Source organism: Triturus cristatus, chromosome 1_2 (genome assembly GCF_964204655.1).
Source record: "Triturus cristatus chromosome 1_2, aTriCri1.1, whole genome shotgun sequence".
Lineage (NCBI taxonomy): Eukaryota > Metazoa > Chordata > Amphibia > Caudata > Salamandridae > Triturus > Triturus cristatus.
The window spans coordinates 846,040,698-846,063,598 of NC_140580.1; the positions used below are offsets into that span (position 1 = coordinate 846,040,698).

At 46.7% G+C, this 22,901-nt stretch overlaps 1 protein-coding gene across 4 annotated transcripts in view; it reads left to right on the plus strand.

The window, feature by feature from the left end:
• Window positions 1–19,421, plus strand: part of EPHA2 (EPH receptor A2) — a 53,549-nt gene extending 34,128 nt beyond the window's left edge. The window contains exons 4-17 of one of the 4 annotated variants that reach the window (XM_085609008.1): window positions 379–534; window positions 1,780–2,112; window positions 2,598–2,722; window positions 3,253–3,412; window positions 3,818–3,920; window positions 4,371–4,426; window positions 5,971–6,096; window positions 6,772–6,957; window positions 7,363–7,424; window positions 7,559–7,768; window positions 8,736–8,885; window positions 9,347–9,540; window positions 12,823–12,978; window positions 16,054–19,421. In XM_085609008.1, the coding sequence (XP_085465134.1) occupies window positions 379–534; window positions 1,780–2,112; window positions 2,598–2,722; window positions 3,253–3,412; window positions 3,818–3,920; window positions 4,371–4,426; window positions 5,971–6,096; window positions 6,772–6,957; window positions 7,363–7,424; window positions 7,559–7,768; window positions 8,736–8,885; window positions 9,347–9,540; window positions 12,823–12,978; window positions 16,054–16,159 (2,123 nt within the window). In that variant the 3' untranslated portion in view covers window positions 16,160–19,421. The remainder of the gene's footprint in view (window positions 1–378; window positions 535–1,779; window positions 2,113–2,597; window positions 2,723–3,252; window positions 3,413–3,817; window positions 3,921–4,370; window positions 4,427–5,970; window positions 6,097–6,771; window positions 6,958–7,362; window positions 7,425–7,558; window positions 7,769–8,735; window positions 8,886–9,346; window positions 9,541–12,822; window positions 12,979–16,053) is intronic. The other 3 variants (XM_085609009.1, XM_085609011.1, XM_085609012.1) reach the window with 3 other exon arrangements.
• Window positions 19,422–22,901: the final 3,480 nt, after the last annotated feature.

Sequence of the window (22,901 nt, forward strand, 5' to 3'; positions counted from 1 at the left end):
CCGACCCTGTTTGTGGGCCCACTAGAGCTGCTCGCTTTTATTAATCTCTGTTCATCGTTCTGCTAATGTTGTACTGTATTGTGTTTCATTCTTGCGCTTCACGTACAAGAGAAAATCAATAAAAATATCTAAACATAAATATGACCAATGATATGGTTAAACTGCCTATGTTTCTTAGTGAAAATATTTCTTGCTGAAATTATGTAGTGGGTGCGCTTGCAACTCCATCCACGGTTGCGTCTTCTGGAGCCCTTCCTAACGTACATGGGCATTCAATGCCCACCCCGGGTTGAAGGGTTAAAGGTCAGTTTGAATGACCATGGCATTGACTCTGTGATGTTCATCATTGCCCTAAGGCGGTCCCTTCTGTCTCCACAGCCTGTCCTCCCAGTCACTTCAAGGCGGATGCGTCTGACAGTGCCTGCCTGAAGTGCCCACTGCACACCCTGCCCTCTGCCACCGGTGCCACATCCTGCCCATGTGAGGACGGCTACTTTAGAGCTGCTGAGGATCCGCTCTCATATCCATGTACTCGTAAGTGCTTTCTTTTTTCCATTTTTCAGTTTGTTACACTTCGCAGTCCTCCTCGTCTAGACTGCCGTGGGGCAGTCCCAGGACCTCCTGTCTAAGCTTATGTATTGATGTAAAATGGCTTTCTGTTTCCGTTGCTTCTGTGCTTTTTTTTATTTTCTATTTTGAGCTCCACTCTTTGGCCGCTGTTTGGGACTCTCATACTTGGTCTTTGGCACCCTCTGCTTGCTACTTAGCTTTCTTCTGCTTACTCTCTGGCCCTCTTTCCGCCTGCCGTCTGGCCCTCTTTCCGCCTGCCGTCTGGCCCTCTTTCCGCCTGCCGTCTGGCCCTCTTTCCGCCTGCCGTCTGGCCCTCTTTCCGCCTGCCGTCTGGCCCTCTTTCCGCCTGCCGTCTGGCCCTCTTTCCGCCTGCCGTCTGGCCCTCTTTCCGCCTGCCGTCTGGCCCTCTTTCCGCCTGCCGTCTGGCCCTCTTTCCGCCTGCCGTCTGGCCCTCTTTCCGCCTGCCGTCTGGCCCTCTTTCCGCCTGCCGTCTGGCCCTCTTTCCGCCTGCCGTCTGGCCCTCTTTCCGCCTGCCGTCTGGCCCTTCCTTCCGCCTGCCCTCTGTCCCCTCTGTCCGCCTGCCCTCTGTCCCCTCTGTCCGCCTTCCCTCTGTCCCCTCTGTCCGCCTGCCCTCTGTCCCCTCTGTCCGCCTGCCCTCTGTCCCCTCTGTCCGCCTGCCCTCTGTCCCCTCTGTCCGCCTGCCCTCTGTCCCCTCTGTCCGCCTGCCCTCTGTCCCCTCTGTCCGCCTGCCCTCTGTCCCCTCTGTCCGCCTGCCCTCTGTCCCCTCTGTCCGCCTGCCCTCTGTCCCCTCTGTCCGCCTGCCGTCTGGCCCCTCTGTCCGCCTGCCGTCTGGCCCCTCTGTCCGCCTGCCGTCTGGCCCTTCCTTCCGCCTGCCCTCTGTCCCCTCTTTCCGCCTGCCCTCTGTCCCCTCTTTCCGCCTGCCCTCTGTCCCCTCTTTCCGCCTGCCCTCTGTCCCCTCTTTCCGCCTGCCCTCTGTCCCCTCTTTCCGCCTGCCCTCTGTCCCCTCTGTCCGCCTGCCCTCTGGCCCCTCTGTCCGCCTGCCCTCTGGCCCCTCTGTCCGCCTGCCCTCTGGCCCCTCTTCACTCTTGGTCTTATAGGCTGTTCCTTTTTTTGGTTAAAGCTTTACTGTTCCGCTTTTTTGATTTGGGCTACGTCTCAGTATGACTTTTACCTTCTTCTCTTTTGTAGGTCCCCCATCACCCCCACATGGTGTAATCGCTGTTGGTTTGGGTGCCAAGGTAGACCTGAAGTGGTCTCCTCCACGTAGCTCTGGTGGCCGTAAGGACGTAACATACACAGTCACCTGTGAGCAGTGCCGGTCTGATGCTCGGGAGTGCTACCCTTGCGATTCCAGTGTGCGCTACTCCGAGACACCACAGGGGCTGAAGGGCAACACTTTGACCGTCTTCGATCTGGAGCCCTATGTGAATTACACCTTCACTGTAGAGGCGCGTAATGGCGTGTCTAGCTTCACCAACAGTCGCAGCATGGGCACCGCCAGCATCAGCGTCAACCAGACCGGTAAGCGATGGTGAGACTCCTGTCGCCATACCCTATGTTATTGCCCACCCTCGTGCTCCCTCACCCCTAGATTGGAACCGGCTCTTATGTTGATGGTGACTGGGCGTTTATGTCCAGGCTTTAACATTCAAGTACATCCTACACATGCAGCCTCTCAAGGATTAGTGGAGTTATACGTGCAGATGCAGAATGGTGTTTTTGGGTGAAATCGTGGTGTTTTGGTTAAGGGTTATCATGTGACCCCTGCGTCATAGGCGTTCATGTAACAAATCAGCGCCTTTTGAGATTTTTGGCCACAATTTGGTTCATTTTATTAAATGAACTGAGATACTGGACAATAATAATGTATTAAATGAAACTCCTGATCTGCACAGCTAGTATCCTCATGACATGGAGTCTTATATTAATCCTAGCTAGAGTTCTTGTGTGTGGTGTCTGTACCGGTCGCAGCTGCCATTTTAACCTCTTCCTTGTGCGTCCACCAGAGCCCCCCAGGGTGACGTCGGTGAATCTGGAGAGCCGCAGCAGCAGCACCCTCAGCCTGTCCTGGATAGTGCCTCAGCGGCAGCTGAGCCGTGTCTGGAAGTATGAGGTCAACTACAGCAAGAAGGTAAGCAGAGGGGTCCACTCTAAAGAGGTGTCCTAAGTCCTTGATGCAGTTTGCCCCCCTTTGCACCCGCCTATTTTCACTGATCCACCCCTGGGTGCAGAACTACATACCCTTCAACTACACAGGGTAATACACAGGACACAAGATTCTTTTTTTTTTTGTTCCCTGTACTAAATTAGGTGTTGTCCCTAAATAATAAAGGGAATACCCAAGCAAAGCTGTTCTTTCTTTGTCTATCTAACTTATTTCATCAGAGAACTCCCCAGGTTTGCTGCACACCACACCTCGGCTTTAAAAACAATTCTAAAATGTATTTTCAGGCTTGGTATAAGAACCATCCAAACACTGAAGCCAAAGCACAAGTAATTCACATGACATGCAGTATGTGGCAATTTTTCCCTGGTTAGTCACACGTTTTTACAACTTCTTGAGTTTAAGCCAGCCCTGCTGGAACATCAATTTGCTTTTCTGGCTTTCTCAGTTCCTTAATCTCCTTTTTTTTTTTTTTTTTTTTTACCCCCTCCCCCCAGCATGATGAAAACAGCTATTCAGTACTTCGATGTGAGGGCACTTCTGTTACCATCTCCAAGCTGGCCGCAGGGACCACATATGTGGTGCGCATCCAGGCGCTCACCCAGGAGGGTCAGGGCACCTTCAGTAAGGAGCATGAGTTCCACACTTTGAGCGAAGGTAAGTAGCGGGGACTGTCCATATTACTTTGCTGCACTCTATGAAGAAAATGTGTAAAAAATCAGGCTGCATTTTTGTATATCATTTATTTATTGTGTGACTTGGTATTGGAGTGGGCTTTTATTTGTAATGTTTTCTTCCTTCACGGTAAAGAGCAGAAAAAGTGTCTATAATGAACAGATTACGTTTTTGCCAGGCTGTTGTACTTGGGCTTAAACCCTGTTCACCTTTTCTTGTCAAATATGGATTTACTGAGAGCAATTGAAAATTCACTGTTGCATTGTTAACTCATAAAGGTTTTTGGTTTTGGGATCTGCTTTTAAAGGTTCTGGGCTTGAGTTTTTTCACTGCCTTTGGCCAACTCTGTAGTCCCACTGATTGACGATCATGTTTTTGTCTCTCCAGCAGCCTCCAGTGGGATGGGTGTGGCATCGCCCATTGTTGGGGCAGTGGCGGGCGTTCTCGTGCTAGCTGTGATAGTGGGTGCTGTCATCTGCTTCCACCGCAGGTAGGTGAAGCCAGGGACTGGCACTGACCTATATACCCTCCTGAGTACCTCTCGCCTGCATGCTTTTCCCAGCCAATGTCCCGAAACAGCTCTAGTCCAAAACTCTTCCCTTCCTCTGGCCGTCTAACCCCATTACTCTGATGGGTCTGCTGAGGGCACCGTTGCACCCTTTTGCCTTCTTCCCTCTGTTTGCCTATGTCCCGCTTAACTACTTTTCCCACCTATCTCTCCTTCCCGTTTTCGACACCTGCGTCTTTGCTCCCCGATGCACATCCTCGTCTTCCCTCTAGTCTGGCCATGATGAAAGTAGGATGCTGAGCATCTGACCATAGAAGGTCAAAGATCACTAAGGCAGGATTGTGTGGAAACACTACTCCTTAGCTAGTGATAACCCATTTAGGGGAGATCTTTCACACGTCTCATCCTCACTTGCTTTCCTTTTTTCCGCAGGAGGAGGATGTCGAGGGCCAGGCAGTCGCCAGAGGACGTACGTTTCTCAAAGTCTGGTAAGTGTGAGAGGTGCGAAATTTGGGGTGGTTGGGGGCAGCACCTTTGAATAGTGCCCACCGCCTTCAGTACACGTGTCACAACATTGGAGAGGGGAACTTTTATGATAGATACCGATACATGATGCTATTATACACCACTCAAGACTTGTCCTAGTAGTAGGTTGCTCATATCCTAGCCCTGTGCTCGTTTGTACTCCTTCATTGCCCCCACCTTGCTAGTGGCAGTCATGTGTGATTGCATTTAAAGAGTCTACGCTTACTGATGACAGATATACCTATTTTTGGGGTCCGATGGCTAGGTGGGCTATTGCATCCCCTACACAAATCTGTCTTTGACCTTCTAGTCACAGATTAGAATCCCGGTGGGCTTAACTGGGCCTTTCATTCTCCAAAAGTCAATGCAATGAGTATCATTTGCAACAAGATTCTCAAGAGGTGAATTTGTGGTTTACAAATTAACATGTTGTAGCCAGAGTTATTCCGCCACTGGACCATATTCAATTTAGCATTGGTTTTAAACATGTTAAAATAGAATTAAACCATTGAAAAATCCTACCTAGAGCTGGAAGTGCCCCAGTATTGATCTACTACAAGGCCTATTGCTGCATGTGCTGGAGTCTGTTAAGTATCAAGCTTGTTTAGCCTGTGGTTGCCGCCTCACTCAGTCGAATTTGTATATCTGTTTTTTTCCGGTTAAAACCTTTGTTGTATTGTATTGTAATTGCATTTAGATTTCGCTTACTACAGCTGACAAGGCATCAAAGAGCTTTTTCGCGAATAGCACGCTACACCGGAACCTATAAAGGATTAGTGGTGAATTAGTATAGAGAAATATGAAAGTAATTTGAGTGGTGGATATGTTAGTCAGGTATTTGGATTGAGAAGGATAGTGGCGGGATAGAAGAGAGGGGAAAAGGTTTGAATGTATATAGTGCTTGCTACTCCTGATGAGGGGTTGAAGCACTTTTTCTGCGAGTAGCACACTACTCTGGAACCCATAAAGGATTAGTGGTGAATTGGTATAGTGAAATATAAATGTAATTTGAGTGGTGTCAAATGCGTTACTCCTTTGGAATCCTAGACTAAAACTCCCAGCACAAATATGGCTGTCAGATGAAAGCCCAGTATTGTAAGCACACTGTCCAGCTGATGTTTGATGCAACTCAAGGTCCAGGTCTACTCTCAACGCACCTGCCCTGATTTTCGGATCTTGCAGTGCAAGTCCCAGAAGTATTGCCCGATGACTATTTAGTTCAGGGCTCCTTGTGTGCGCCCTTCTTGCAGGAAGTGCCCTATAAATAGGAGGGTATAGGTCTCTTGCAAGCACCCTTCTTAAAGAATGTGAAGTGATAAAGGTGGGATACCTGGCCTATGTGGTGCCTGTATCACTGAACAGTTGGTGATGGCATGATGCCAAGATTCTGCTGCCCTCCCAAGCCCTCACATGAGGACCCATGGGTTAGCAGGATATGGGGCACATGTGTAACTGATCTGTCTAAAATCTGCAAGTATTCATTGCATTTTTCTCTTTCCCCTACAAGAACAATTGAAGCCTTTGAAGACCTACGTTGACCCCCACACATATGAAGACCCTAACCAAGCCGTTCTGAAGTTCACCACTGAAATCCAGCCCACCTGTGTTACCCGTCAGAAGGTGATTGGCGCAGGTAAAGCAGACCATGGTCATTGTACTCTCCCCTCTGTTGCTGTAATGGTTGTTTGTACTTCTGATCCTCCTGTATGCCAGGAGCGCACTATTACAGATTGCAACTTTCTGGTGATGCACCTCAGTCCTGGACAGTATCCTTGTCCTGCTGATCTTGTTCCATGACCTATTCACCCCCCTCCCCCCCCCGTGAAGCACAATGATATTATCATTCTAGTACCCCAGCACACTTCTTCCAGCACTTAGAATTACTCTGTTTCAAAGTCTGGTGGTGCAGGCAAGGGCCAGGGCGCGGCTCTTAGTATCGGGGGAGTGAGAATCCGCCTTGGTACGGGAGTAAGCCTGGAAATTGCCAACCGTGAAGCCCATCTGCTTCTTGAGGGTGCGGAGATAGAAGACCACTTGCGATATGCAGGTGTCCAGTCTCGAAGTGGCTTGATTGAAGTGTGCCTTGGGCAGTTGTTGTTCTGATTCAGAGTGGACGTCGGGATGTATTTGGGTTGCTCTAACCATGTCCGTGAGTAGGAATTGTGGTGTGTGTGAATAATGATGGTTTGGCAGCATGAGATGTTGATCCGATTTAGATCCTGACTGTGTCAGATTAGATAGGAAGACGTCTGCCAACTCTCTTCTTCACCAGCTGTGCCATCTACTTACCCTTCCTCCCTCCCACAAGGTGAATTTGGAGAGGTGTACAAGGGAATTCTGAAGCTGCCGGGGAAGAAGGAGACACCGGTGGCCATCAAGACCCTGAAGGCAGGGTACACAGAGAAGCAGCGCATAGACTTCCTGAGCGAGGCCAGCATTATGGGGCAGTTCGGCCACCACAACATCATCCACCTGGAGGGCGTGGTTTCTAAATGTAAGTGCAGCCATCTTGTTAGTGCTGTGCTATTCTATGCAGCGATCTTGTCAGTGCCTTGCTATTCTATGTTATGCCCATGCAGCATATTCACATCGATCTGGCAGCTCGCCCGTCACTATCTTACCATCCTCCTCATTCCCCCTCCCAAAATATCACTGAACCTCCCTTGCATCTCTCTGACCTCCCATTTTATGTACCAAAGGCCAAGCTGACCTCCTCACCCGAGTACCTCACTGACCCCTTGTGCCACAAGCCATTTCTTGTACCCTCCCTATGCATATGTTCACTGATCTTGTCCTTGCTGTCCCCAAGCATTGCAGACTCTTCCTCGCTGCTTTTCACCTTTAATAAATGTGCCATATTGACCCTGCATATCACTAATCTTTTACCCTTTGTCCTCAGATAAGCCTATGATGATCATCACCGAGCATATGGAGAATGGTGCCCTCGACAAGTTCCTTCGGGTATGTGCCCCAGCAATTTTTTTTAACTTGGAGTACGTGTGTGTGTGTGTGTACAGATTCCTCTGTGTTACTATGGGCAATATAGTACAGGCTACACCCGAGTTTCCTACTCATAGTTCTTTTCCACTTTTCAGGACAACGATGGTGAATTCAGCGTCCTCCAGCTCGTGGGCATGCTGCGTGGCATTGCCGCTGGCATGAAGTACCTCTCCGATATGAACTACGTGCACCGGGACCTCGCTGCCCGCAACATCTTAGTGGACAGTCAGTTGGTGTGCAAAGTCTCTGACTTCGGCCTTTCACGTGTCCTGGAGGATGACCCTGAAGCTACATACACAACAAGCGTGAGTACCATGATTTCTTGCTTGCCTAGGAGTGTGGTTCTGCCTATCTCTGAGCTCTTTATTGGGAATAATTGCCCTGTACAAGGGTATGATTTCACTCGAGCACCTAGAATGGCTGGCTATCTCAGGTTTGATAATTTACAGATGCAGGGCATCAATCAACTTGTATTTGTATAGCGGGGCTGATCTCCCCAGGGCTTATCCAGGAACTGTGTGTGCGCTGCAGTCGAAGAGCCAGGTTTTAGTCGCTTCAGCGATGGTGAAGTGTTGAAGTGGAGAGGGAGGGTGGTCCAGGGGTGGAAGAATGAGCCTCCTCTGGTGCGGCGGCATGAAGTGTCTACTATGTTGTGTCTCTCTGGCATTCCACCAGGAAGCCAATTCATATTAGTGAGTTGAGGACCCAACCTACCGTTCCTGGTCTGCTACCACCCAGCTTCAGGGAATCCAGGACTCCGCCATGCTCTAGGCGTAGACATTTTTCCTTCTAAAGAGCTCAAGCATGATTTCTGACCCACAGTGTGCCAGCAGTGCTCTGTAAGTGACTCTGTATATGTGATGGGTCAGCTATGCAACCGCTGTTGCGCCCCCTGTTAGTATGGGGAATGTGATGAGATTGCTCGCAGCATCTTTTGGAGCTCATGGGTTGATCTAAGTTGACACATTTTATTTTGTGGTATGGCAGTGCTGACTTTCTGCCAGGGGAGATTCTGTGTGAGTGAGAATACCAGTTACCATTTAAGAATCTGTGCTAGCTCGCAGAGCTTGAGAAAATCAAAGCGTGGTGTTATTTGTGACACTACTGGCGATGTGACAGTGCAACATTCACAACGGAGGTGGTGATAGGAAGAGGAATCAGGAAGGGTAGAGGGTGTCTGATCAAAAAAATAAAAATCTGTTTTTTTTTTTTTTTTTTTTTTTTCTTCTTCATTCCCTTCCGTGTCTTTACTTAATCTTTTCATTTCCACAGGGCGGAAAGATTCCAATCCGCTGGACCGCACCAGAAGCCATCTCTTACCGCAAGTTTACATCAGCCAGTGACGTGTGGAGCTATGGCATCGTCATGTGGGAGGTGATTTCCTACGGGGAGCGGCCCTACTGGGAGCTGTCCAACCATGAGGTGGGTTCCGTAGGAGTCTTGATGAGGTTGGCGAGTAGCGCCAATCCGAACTGGTTTCTAGAACTGTGTTCTTAGCTTTCCCTGCATATTTCGGAAAAGTGCTTTGCTCTTGGTGTGCTCCTTTGTGAAGTGGGAGGGCTGAGAATTTGTGAATTTGTACCTGCATGAAAAGTAAGTGTTTGATCTGGTGGGGGGTGGGGGGGGGGAGTGTTGGACTGAACTGTTCCTCTATGCAATTTAACCATCTGTAGAACCATAAACAATAGAAGGAAATGGATATTAGAACCTGGCAGTAGAACTAAGGCTGGAACCAACGGGTGACTGAGGCAGGAAGTGAGATGGTGAACAAGGAATGACTGTGCAGGGGCACAGAGTGAAGCTAGACCCTTTTTAATGAAAAGGTACCACCACGTTGTTTTTCTCTTTCTGAACTCTACATGTACTATATTTTTCTAATTCAGGTGATGAAGGCTATCAACGAGGGATTTAGGTTGCCAGCTCCCATGGACTGCCCATCTGCCATCTACCAGCTCATGATGCAGTGCTGGCTTCAGGATCGCAGTCGGCGCCCCAAGTTCCCTGACATAGTCAGCCTCCTGGACAAGCTCATCCGGGCACCCGATTCCCTCAAGACCATGGCTGACTTTGATCCCAGGTGTGCATTTGTAGGCCTCTGTGGGTATGGGAAGGTGTAAACTAGTTTCCATTGACGGGGTTTGGCTTGCTGGTGGCTTGGGTGGATGTATGAACTCAAAAGAACATATTGTTTGTGGGACAGGGTCTTTTGGTGCTTCATTTTTATTATTTCCGGGTTATCTGGGGGCTGGACAGGAGTAAATGGCTTAGTTGATAGTAACTGATCCGTACTTTATCAAGGATAGGGGGCTACCTCCCAATACACGCCTCATAACTTACAGCTATTCTCTAATCGCCTAGCCCAACATAAGGGGCCAGTAGCCTCTGTTTGCTGGGCTGATGGTTATATTTTTCAAACTGGATACAATGCTTGTCACTCACTGTAGCAAAGAGTTTCTGGCTGGTGTGTGCTTACCAGCCCTGCGCAGACCGAGGTTCCTTACTCTGCCCCGAGGAATAGGTGAAGCTAGAGTAAAAGAGCTTCAAACCAGCTGAGGGCAGGCTCCAAGTTTGTGGTTACAGAGGTGTGCGGATCGAGGGTTGGGGAGGAGCGAGGCAGGGTCGTTGCTCTTTCCTGTTTACCACTAATATTACAGTGGACTTATCCCTGGGATCAGAGCTTTCTTCTGGGAGTTTCTGTTGCTGGTGAGTCAGTTGTAGAGGGAAAAATAAAGAGCTTAAGTTAAGCTGAAGCTGGCGGAGGTTGCAACTTTTACATCAATTCAGTTTATCACATATCTTTTGTTTCTATATATAAAGCCTTCCTAATATAGACATTCCCTCCCCCCTGGGTCGGTTGTCTCTGCCCAGAACATCAGTCCCTTTGCTCTCTGTTTTTTCGATCCAGTAGTTAGAAGAATGTGTTTGTTTGAGTCTCTTTACATGCACAAGCTGGTTTTGTCTGGCACTGCTGTTTAAGCAAGTTGGTCCTATTAAAAATCCTAATGTAATCAGTGTTAATCTTTGAAGGGTAGCGAGTGTATGGTGTACTATCCTTTTCTGGCTCAGATTTCACGGTCCATTTTGGCTGCAGTGAGCATGTGCTGGCCTTGTGAAAACGTAAACTTGTCTACTAGGGTATACTCCTTCTTAATGAAGTAAACTGACCGCATAACCCTAGTCATTCCCTTCCAACTGCATGTTTATGCTGCGTGTTTCAAGGCGAAATGAGCTTTAAAGCTTTTAACATTCCCTCGATCACCAGCCGCTGTTACGTTGCTGTTTAAATGAGAATATGTTTTACACCATCACTGCACGCTTCACTGTTTCAGTGTCTCTCTATCTCTGCACTGTGATTTATGGTTTTTAGCGTCTGTCTGTCGTTCACCTTCTGTACAGTACTGCATACATACTGTACAGAGTTTGGGATTTTGCTCAGCTCCCCCCTAGCCATTGGCTGCTGGCATTTTTATTTTAGTTTTCACTTGCTGTGTGGGCTGTCCTTACAGCCACTGCATGTATTGGAATGTACATGGGACATAAAGCAGTAACGTTGCAACTATCATTCTGTCCGCCCCACAACAGTTTCAGTTCTTCACCTCCTTCTCTTCTCCCCAGCCTAATTTAGGATGTGGCTCACACCCCTATACATGTTTATGCTCGTGCTTTGGGCTTTGTATTTCTTGTTGAATTGCTTCACAAGCACTAGCAAAGCCAAATCATTCTAAAATGGATGCCATGTATGTTTACACATGCATGACGTCCATCTTGTAATGCATCTTCACATCTATTTTTTTGGGGGAAAAACATTAGGAGATGGTGGGACGCAGGCACGTGTATGCTCATCAGCCATCTGGAAAAAAGCGAAATATTGTCAGAACCAATTGGTCAGCGCCCAGTATCAAATGCGTCACCCATTCGACTTTGACATTGCTTGAACACATATAGCGCCTTTGCCTTGTAGTATTCCCAGACAAATATACGTTATTTTATTTATGCTTTTGTGGCACAGCAGTAGCTGTGAATTGGTCCAGTTCTTATATGGGAATCTGTTCCCACAGCCGACATGTTTCGGGCATGTGATAATTAAATTTAAAAAAAAATTCTATTTTACCATATTTTGTTTTTTGAAATCCTGGAAATTAAATTTTTGTCCCCTGTCTGAATAAATAAAAAATGTGTTGGGTTCCATAGTGATCTTTCCTGGCATTGCAGTAATGCCTGTTCATTATGGCAGTACCAGTCACTGCGCTTCCCTCCCTTGAGAATGGGAAATTACCCCAGGACTGCAAGTAAATGTGGCAAAAATGGGCCGGTTCAAACATTGGGAAAAAGGAGTAAATAGATTGTAATTGTTTAAAGGAAGGTCAGATTAAAAGAGGCCATTTACTTGTTATCACTGCTGAAATGGAAAAATGTGCAAGGGCTGTGCATTTGGCTATAGTTATGCTTTAGTGCATCGGCAGGAGTCAAGGTGATGGGGTAGGAAGTGTGGAGGGCAGAGGCTTATCTGAAGAAAGAGGCTCTGTAATGAGCATCCCTTGCCCAGGCATGCAGCCCCACACCAGATGTGTGTTAAAGACCGAATCCAAGCCTCTTTCACCGCCCGATCCTGCCTTCCTCACAATCGGGTGTGAGGACTTCGTAGTGCCCCCTAAAGAGAATCCTGCAAGGGCCTGGCCGTGCCATTCCACCCAAGGGTTCTGCCTAGGGCACAGCACTGCCCCGTGGGGAAGGATTCTGAGCAGCTGTCCACGGTCTGTGTAGATCTCAGACCTAGGTATGGGTGGAGTATGTCTCAGCTTCCGGGAACGACCTCATGTCTTCAGAGTCGCTCGAGGAGTGAAGTTCCACAGCTATTCACTGCTGGTGTCTTCATATGCTGAGCTGTAGTGAGACTTTTGAAAGCAGACCAAGCTTTCTTCTGGCAAAGGTTATTGCAGCATTTGATCTGGAAACCCAGAGTTCGACAGTCTGGCCTGTGTGTCTGTGGTTTCTGGCTTACTCATGAGACACGCGCATGCCCATCCTCTGTGGTATTCAACAGCGCTCTTGCTTTCTGAATGTCATTATTTCTATAGCATCTTCTGTTTTAGTACTAACATCTGAACCTCCTGCTTGTCGTGCAGCCCCGCTCTATTGCAGCACTTGTACTACACTGCCCTGTGCCTTTGTACGCCAATGGGGCCCAACAGCTTCCTCCTTGGGGCATTTATCCCCAGTGTTAGTCCCCTTGAATAGCCCTTTTGGTGCACCTCTGTCCTCCCCTGCAGCACAAAGTATTTCTTAAGATTGAGGCCACCTGTTGTGATATATTGTTCCTAATGCTGCAGGAGCTGACCCTCTGCTCTGTGTTTCTCAGGATCTCCATCCGCCTGCCTAGCAGCAGTGGATCAGAGGGAATGCCCTTCAAAAGCATCGCTGAGTGGCTGGAGTCCATCAAGATGCAGCAGTACACCGAGCACTTCACGTCATCTGCCTTCAGCTCCATGGACCGGGTCATCCAGATGAGCCATGAGTGAGTACCTGTCCTTGGCACGGAGCGTGTGAGCCCGAGGAACCGTGGCCCAGTGCCTGGCCTCTTTCATGAGAGTATGAGACTGTGGAACAGGGAGCGAATACAGGGCCTCATGTGAGCGCCTGAGGAAGGCTGCAACGGTTAGAAAAGAGGGAGCCTATGGGTCATACCTAGAGTGCGGTGTCTCTGCCACCTCTTTGCTCCCTGTTTGACTAGGCACTCTTATGGTTCTCTGACCTCAAGCGATTTGTAAGCATAGTGAATTAATGGGTGACAATAGTCTATTTGCACCGGAGTCGTTTCCTTACTTGGTCTGTCTACTGGATTTCTTCTGAGTGGGGATCGTCGCATAAAAATGGATGATAGTGTGGTGGCCGTATGGAACTATGTTTATTAGACGCATGCTCTGCACTCGAGGCAAAACCTATTATATTTAATAGAGCATTACATGTATGCACCCTTCTATAATGCCTGTGGCTGTAAACACATGGGATCTGGACTTCTGACCTAAATTTAAATGGCGTTCTTACCTCTGACATCAACCTAAAAGTGTGGAGACCATGCATTTGATTTTTGGTGGGACTGCCTGCAGAGTGGGCACTGAGTTTGTTTCTCATCAGCTCTCCATGAATTTGAGACCATCCATGCGAAAGAGTTTATTTAATAGAATGGCTGGCCTACCCTTTTATTATCCTGAGGAAGAGCCTCCTCAGAACTTAAGGGCTGCATTGCCATGCTCGAGGTTCCCTCTCTAGCTTGCACAATTATCTGGGCCCTTCTCGGAGGGCAGACAAAAGACAGTCTTCATACTTTCCACCGATCCATAGCTCCCTGTTTTTGAGGGACACCACCCAGCTACGTGTCCTCACGGTCACCCACTGCTTAAATCTGAGTACCTGAGGTTGAGCAGTCACACAGGCATCTCAGGAGGACTCTCCTGACCCTGGGAAGGCTGAACGTCGCAGAGTAACTCTAGTGTAGGGCGCCACCTGGCAAGATTAATGCAGACATTGCAAGTTCTGGCATTATGACCATGGGTGCCATGTCTTGCAAAGGTTAGTCGAGACTCCATTTTCTTTGTCACTTTCCAGCAGGATCACTGCTGCATTAGGCCATTGCAGGTTGCTACCTTGTTACTGCCACAAGGAGGTTCAAGACCGCATCAAATGGTCTTTAAAAAAGAAAGCCTTGTTTCTTAAGGGCATGGGAGCAACAGACTCGAAAAATTGCATTTTGGTTGGGGCTCAGAAATACATCACAACAAAGTGAATTCCCATAATGTAGAAAAAACAGGAGCCTTTTGGGCAGAGTGGAGGTAAGATGGGGAGCATCGCGGACAGGATAGGATAAGCAGGATGTTGAGTGAAAATGCAGTACCTCTAGAGAAGGCTGTTGGAAAAGATTAAGGGTCTTTGGAGATGAGCTTCAGATAAGGGTACAGGAGGGTTTGGAGCAGGGCCAGGGGAAAGAGCAGAGATTCCCTTTTATGGATTGAAAAGTGTGACTGTCTTGTCGCTTTGTATGGGGGAGAAGTGACTTACAGGGTTGGGTAAGAGGAGGTGGTACCCAAGCGATATTCACAGCCTTACTGGGGGCAGAAGGATCACTTTGACTTCAACACCGTCTCCATTTTTGTCCATGTCTCCTGTGCATCTCTCTTAGTCAGTCTCCCATATCGCTCTCTCACAGTTGAGTGACACTTCTCAATTTTGCCTGCTCTTTGACAAGTGTAAGTGGCTTCTAGTCTTTATACATTGAAAGCAAATCAGAAACGGTGCCTTTGTTGACAGTCTCCTTAGAGTGTGATGTGTATAGTTTGGAGGATATATGGCAGTATATAGAAACCTCTATCTCTTGTGTTGTGGCGAACGAGTCTCGATAGAGAGGCCAAGTTTGAATGGGCCATCTGCCTTCCAAGACCGAGTAGGTGTCTTTGTCTTACAGATCTATGGATGTAGGTCTTTTGAACTCTTTGGCCCTCTCTGGAGCTTTTCAGGAGCACTCCATAAAGACAGTAAATGTTTACAGTGCTTGGAAGTCCCCAGCTCTCCGGCGTGTGCTTTAACCTCAATTGTTGCATTCCTTCTGCTGTGCTTGGCCCCCTTCTGTGTAACGTTTCCGGTTTCCCATAAGCCTGTCTCCCATTCCTTGTACTTTAAATAATTTCTCTGCCACGTGTTGCAAATCTCTTGGGAACGCCAGTCATGGGAACTTGGACACACAGGGCCCGTGTCTGAGGCACAGACAGGACTTTTCAGCCACAACAAAATGGCTCCCTATTCTACAACAAGAAAAGAGCCAGCTTGAAAGGTCAAGGGTGGTGGTCCAGGGCGCCGGCCACGCAGTGTTTGAACTTCAAATGATGGGGCACCCTTTTAAGATCTGATGTTTGTTTATTTGGGAAGTTGGATGCTGTTCTGGGGCCGGAAAGGGATGACCAGTTCTGCAGCTCAAGCTGTCTAAATAAGTAAACTAAGGCTTGTTGTGGAAAGGCATTCAGAAGTGCCTCCCTGGGACAGGGCAACCTGCTGGGCTTTAGGCCTCCCCACCTCCACGCCCCTTCCGCCGCATCAGAAGGGCATTTTCCACTGCATGACTCAATTTCAGCCTTGTGTTTTTCCAAACCTCCATCTTTAATTCGTAAGTTCTAGAAGCATTGTCACCGGATGCTCATTAAGGTTTGACTTGCATTGCATCGTTAGTTTCTCAAGTGTTTTTAACAATCCTGGCTTTATTTTCGTGTCTGTTGTAGGACAGGTGTGCAGGCTGTCAACCTGCATACCTGGCATTTGGGTACCACCCGCCCTAAAAATGGATGCTGTTTGATAAGAAATACAATGCAGCTTCTTAAAAAAAAATAATAAAGATTTTCTCAAAGTTATCAGGACTGAATTGAAAAGATCTAGAGTCTATAAAAAGTTTGTCTTTTAAAAAAATGGAGGAGTATGAACGAGATTGGTCATGAAATACTAATGGCAAGGGATGTGGACAATCCAGGGAGGGGTGGCATTGTGTCTGTAAAATAATCATAGCACTCCTTTTCTAATCTTTCCATTTTCTTCCCCTCTTCATCAGGGACATAAAGAAATTAGGCATCCGCCTACCGGGGCACCAGAAACGCATCGCCTTCAGCATCCTTGGTCTGCAGGAACAGGCCAGCACCATGGGCATCGCCACCTAAAGCGTGACCAGTAGGATACAGCCTTAGCGCTGTCGTATCAGCTAATAGGGATCCACCTTCTTGTGTATGGTGATGATGGACGCTGGAAACGGTGCATCTAAGGAAACCTAGACTGAAAATACTTGAAGTTTGAAAGTCCCACCCAGCGGCTGAAAGAACTGGCCCAAAGGCAGCCGGCACTGCCTCACAAGAAAGGCACCTCTGGATGGACCGCTCAGCCACCGAGGGTGGTACCAGTGGGATTCTGCCTGTCCCGTGTCGAACTGAAAGGAGCCATCCTCACCCAATGTTAAGCCAGTAATGGCATTTACCCACCCAATGTGGAACCGGATGTGCCTTTACGTATCGAGCATGGAACCATGGGACCTCTGCCTACTTATTGTAGAACTGGCAGGGTTTCTCCTCATTCAATGTAGATCCATTGGGGATTCTACCAGCCCAGCGGGAGTCTGGCTCAGCCTGTACTGATCCAATGATAACTTGACTGACTGGTATCTGCCTATGCATTGTTCAGCTGCCGTGGCTACCACCGCCGCCACCGAGGACTTGTTTGTACTTATGATGTTGCTTATTATCTTTATGCAGAGAGACTTTACCGAAGCCTGTCTGGAGGTTGTAGGAAAATGGTGTTGCCCAAATCCGGCAAATATTCCCACAATGCTTTGCAGTACGGTGTGTGGTACATTCTTTAGTTTTCTCACACGAGGCCTTAAAATGTCCAACTTCCATCTTTAAGTATGCATTTCTATTTTGTGTTTGCTGTTTAAGGCAGTTATCTGTTTCGGGGAACTTCGAAACACACTTTCTCAAATATAAAGCATTCTGGGAATTCTTGGAGCAGGTACTTGAGTTAGAACAGTAGGGCGAAGAACTGTCTTCTCCCATAATCCCTTGTGGTCGCTGTACATTTTCGTTCTCAGCTGGCAGGACGATGGATCTGATTTTTGCTTTTAAAATTTAAGTTCAGCGGGTGGCCAGTCCTAGACTAGCTTTTGAAACATTTAAAAGTCAGGAATTCGCTAAATACCCACACTATTGTTTCTTGTCTTATGGTCCGAGGGCTCTGATTAACCAACTATGGATGAGGAATATGGCAAATATTAGCTTATTATTCACACGGAGCTGGAGTTGCCTGGAAGGCGGGTTTCCAGCTGGATGGTACAGCTGAAAGGCATACAGGGCTTGGTGTGGTGTCAGCAGGTTATTGTCTCATTTTCCAGAACCACTGGCCTCTGCAGGAATCTCCTGATAGATCATTCTGCTTCTGTGCCGAAGTCTGCCTCTCCAGTTTCCATGATTTCAGAAAGTTCTCTCAGCAGTAGCGCAGTGCGCTTCAAAGGAGGAATCTTGTTGACCTCCAGCTCCGTGCCTGCCGCCCATTGTTCATATTGAGAAGATGCACATCAGCTCATCTTTGGGGAGTGCATGAGTGTATGGAACACCGCTATGGGGTATGGACTACTCTGGGAGTATCAGTGATACCTGGAGTGGACCAAACTCAGTTGAAGTGCATTAGTCACCTCTTGAAAATGTTGGGGGCCGGCATTGTGAAGAATCGGGGGCTCCCACATCGCCATTCGCAGACCACTTTGAGTGTGATCTGTTTATCTGCAGATGCATGGTGTCCCCCTTATAGGGCTCTGCCAGTCTTGCCTGAAGATTATGTCAATAGTGCTCACTGCATGCCAGAGTCTTAAGCAAAATAATGTCCTCTTGATAATTCGGTCTAAAAAGTTTGGCACAGCGACTTGGACCAACTCAAACGATGTATGTGGGTTTGGGGGATCATCAGGGCTGATCTACAGCCAAGCAACCCTACAGGACTATGTCCTGCACGCTGCGCCCCAAGAGAAGTTGCTAAATTGGAGTGTAAGAGGAGGGTTTTGGAGGGTAGATATGCCCATCTTCAGCAGTTGGGGGGAAAAAGGAGGGACTGATCTGTTTTTTGTCCTAATGAGACTGAGCTAGCTAAAACAAAATTCGGATTCACTTTTGAGGCAAGCAAACAACCGATCGGAGCATTTGTTTTAAAATGTCTCTACTCGACCTCCACCACCACCACCCCGTCAATTTCAAAATATAGGTAGAATTGTAGCACCATCTTTCTCATTTCAGCTCAGGAGTTTAGGGATAAAGTGAGGGGGTGTTGAGCCAGGGGCATCTCCTTAAACATGTATGCAGAAGGAAACGTAGTTGTCCATCACTAAATTCGAACAATAGTGTACTAAGTCATTTAGGATTCACTTTTGCTCCAAACTTCTTTTTATTGAGGAATCCTGCAAGGCTTTTCCTCCATTTCTGCAAGAAAGTGACTTTGAATTCCCAGGATGCTTTGTGCCCAAGGGCAAGTAGACTGCACCTAAACTAACCTCTTCGGTGACAGAGCTTTTGCCTCACCATCTAGGCAGACCGTGGTCTAGGGATGTGATGCCTCCCAGACATCCCTATGGTGCGGGATGTATTTGCTGGTGTTGTATTGAAGGGCACCCTAAGCTAAATGGTTGCAACGGAGGAGCAACTTGCACATAATACCATACCTTGATTGAAGACTATTGAAAAATACAGTGTAGATGAATGTGTGATCTTTGTTGAAACAAAGGTATTTCGGTCTATTGCAAAATCTGGGGTCTTCCAACAGGTTGAGGCTCAGGTGGACAGTGGTTCAGGGGCAGTCTACAAGTCAATCAATCTCATGGTTTCGTCTTTGTACCCTCCCACTCTGACCTGAATGCAAAATAGACCTTTCATAGGCATGGTTTCAAATCAGTTTCAAAACTAGCTCTCACATGCACGAAAACGTATACCAGTATCTACAGTTACCTCAAGCAAAAGGAAGTAAACACTATAGTCAGAACATTGGTGCAATTAACCAGGATCCTGGTGTTGTACAAATCCTGAGCAAGCAGAGTTCCAGGTGCCTACAGAGAATATCCATTCCCATCTCCTTTAGGTGTGTATCTCAAAACTGATGGGAATACTAGAATAGTGCCTTCCAAGAACATTCCTCCCTTGCAGGGAATGCAAAGTTTAATCGTTTAAACCCCCTTTCCCTTTTTATTTATTTATCCCTTTGGGATGTCATCCTTCCAGACAGTCTGTGCTTTGATAAAATGTGACTGCTGTTCAGTCAGTGTTATATTCCTATGATAAACTTAATAATATTTATTTTTTTATATTTATTGATAGAGGTTCAGAAGTGTATTTTACTTTCTCAGAATTGCCGTTCTTAAATAAATCTGCAAATAGATTTAAAGAGCAAAAACGTCTGTGTTTTCCTTTGAAATAGCCAACTTTTAAAAGTGTGACCACAGTGAGATGAATCCTTATAATGAGCGAGACGCTCGAGCAATTTGTCATAGAAAATCTTAAACTTCTTGTTTATGCATGGAAGTGAATCCTGATGATGTGTGAGATGATTGAGCAATTTTCCATAGAAAATCCTAGCCTTCTCAGTTATGCATTGAGATGAATTCTATTGATGCATGAGACACTCAAGCAATTTTCATGGAAAAACCTGGGCTTCTCATTAATAGCCTCAGCGAGTTACTCAAGGTTTCGAAACACACATTAGCAAACATTTGTTCTTAAACTAGTTTTGATTATCATTGGCAAATTGATCCAACTTTCTTTACACCCGACATGTACTGTTATCATGTGCTATTAAATACCACGGTTCCTGTTCTAGTGAACTGCATCCTTTTTATTAAATGCATGAGAAAATATCCAGGCAATTCTTCAGTTTTCTAGGTAGCCCACGCAACACACCTGTACTGTAGCAGCAGGTGATTTTTAATAGTGTATTATTGCAGATCGTTCTGGTGACATGCTTAGATGTTTTCAGCATTTAATATTCTATTAAAAATACCAGATCATTTTCCAAATGATGTGCTACGAGACATATGTTGATATGTTTCACCCCACAATGGACTTATGTCGCCTTCTTCTTGACCCCTTCACAAGAATGGCTTCTGTTATGTTAATACTCTGTTCAAATTTTTGCTGCAGTGTTCTTCCATGCTGATTTGAGGGGTTTTTATCTACTAATTCCCCCTCTGTGAATGCTTTACAGAGGGCCTTAAAACTACGGTGCTACCGAAATCCTAATTCACTCCTTGGACTATGGCATGACATGTGGCCACAGATTTGTAAATAATATCCCAAAGAGTTGTATGCGAAAAATTAGATTGCGACTCCATTAACGTGTGTAAGGCACTTGATTGGGCAATAATTAAAATATATTGTGGGAGAGCACTGGAGCAAATGAGACTTCATTGAGGTGTATGAGGGATGGGGAGAATGGAGAAGGAATCTATTGAAATGTGAAGTTAATGGCGTGGCTTGATGTCGCATACCTAGATGTCAGAGTTGATGTAATGAGAGACTTAATTGAGGTGTAGAAGAACATCCTATATGGAATTAATGAATGTCCTACGATTAGAATAGTGCACAGGAATATGATGAATCTTTATGCAAAGCAAAAAAGAACTTCGTACAGAGAATCCCATAATATTTCACTACCTATCCACCCCAGGAGACCCAGCATTACGCACAATATTAGAGATGAGGGAGAGGAGAACTATGTAGAACGTGCAGGATGATTATAGGGTTAGCATGCCCTGAAACAGGTTAGGGTGGAATCCTTCACTTGTGCATGTTGAGTCGGAATGCCATAGACTCAGTGCTGCGTAATCAGTCAGGTATTTGATTTACCATCCCCGTAATACGCCCAAGATAATTCATGCTGACTGGATATGCTGGCATACATAAATCAAGGCAAGTGTTCAGGGGTTTTGTTGGAACGCCTTATGAGAAAATCAATGTTGAAAGCAACTTTTATAAGACTAGCCTTTTCTGTTAAGATCTTCTCAACAAGTGCAGCCAGGGAAAACATTTTTTGGTCAACTAGAAATGTACACACATAGAACATAGTATAAATGTTCTTGTTCTTGATGGTGTAAGGAGGATTGGCGTATTGGTATCTATTTTTAGCCATGTGACTGTCTGAAACACCTGCGGGAGGATTTGTTCTTCGCACTTCACACTGCTCTCCCAGATGCCATGGCTTATAACTCTACCCTATCCAAGAGTGCGTGGCCTTCCACCATACACAACCTGCTGAGAAGCACCAATCCCGTCACTGCCGTTTGCTTGCTAAAGCCCCTCAGGACAGGCTTACTCTATTACCCTGAACTAGAGTGAAGCACTTTAGAGGCAGCTGCCAAAATCAGCAGGAGCTTCTGAGAGGTGGAAGCTGTTGTACCCTTCAACCAGTCTGGACTATCAGGCTGATGTGGCCAACCTTTAACCTCATCTCCCGCACTGAACTCGCCAACGTCCTTAACTCACTCTAGATCCCCTTCTATGAAGCTGACATCCTACCATCTTCAATCACACCTATCATCAACATAAAAAAAAAAAACTCTCAAACAAGAACCTTCCCGAAAGCTCCCAAGAGAAGACACATCCTCTCCCTCCTGAAAAAGCCTCTCTGGAGTTGTCTACCTAAACAACCCCAGTGCCATTACCTATCTGCCTTGCCTCATAAGCAGCCTTCGATACAGTTTAATATAAAGCACTACTCTAGAGCCTGGAAAATGTCATGATTCTCTGACGAAGTCCTGCAGTGGTTGATAACGTACGTCACAAACTCAGCTCAATGGATATCTCAAGATTCCAGAAAATTCCAATCTTCTATCGCACCCCTCATCTTCATCCTCTACATGACGCTCCTCTGATCCTTACTTGCCAGCATCAAGACCCATCATTACAACAAGGCCACTGAACTCGACCTTAAAATCTCCTCAACTAACTCAGAACCTGTCTCAAGCTTATCAGGAATTAGATGTCCAGCACCTACCAAAACCATCCAAATTCTTCTTTGCTAGCAGCACCAAACAGTCATAGACTCAAACTTGGCTATCAGACTTCAACCTAGGCTCTGACCTCTCCTTCATCCCACGAGAGACTCCCCCCCCCCCCCCCCCCCCCCTCGCCACTAGCAAGGACAGAATAATTTTGATTCACTCTCGACACAGACCTCTCCTTCAAAGAATACATTGCCCAGAAAACCATAACGGCTTGGTACCTGAAAATCTTCCTACTGGAGCTAAATTTAGAATGACATTAAATGCCCTGGCCTGCTTGCTCATGATGACTACACGATGGACACCTGAAAAGGCTTCATATATACCAGAGCCCATTTCATCAGGGGCTTGAAGAAGTTCGACCACACACAAGAACAATGTGTAAGTAAGTCCTTTACTCCCCGTCCAGGCCCGCATTATCTTAATGGCCAGCTGCATCATCTGTAAAGCCGTCAAACAAAAGACCACACTCATTCTGTAAAACTAACCACTTCGGTGGAATGTGCTAAATCAGGAACCAAGCCTCACTAGGCTGAAAACAAACCAACACAAGAACAAAATACCAGGAGGTAGACCATCCTCGTCTATTCAGTCAAGATCTGGAATATCTTCAGGGATACAGCCAGCAGAATAAGACGGGTGTAAATCATCTTATTCAACAGCACTGTGTGGGGCTAAAGTTTGTGACAGGATTGGTCAAATTATGCCGCATTTTGTGCACGACCTGTGGCATTGTTGTCACTATTTTGATATTTTAACAGTCTCTTATCATGTCGATGTAAATTGTCAGCCCTTTTAATTTCCGATTACTTCAACCGCTGAAAGGTGACTAGTTAGCTTTTACAGGTGTCTGTGTCCTAATGTTAATGTTTGATTCG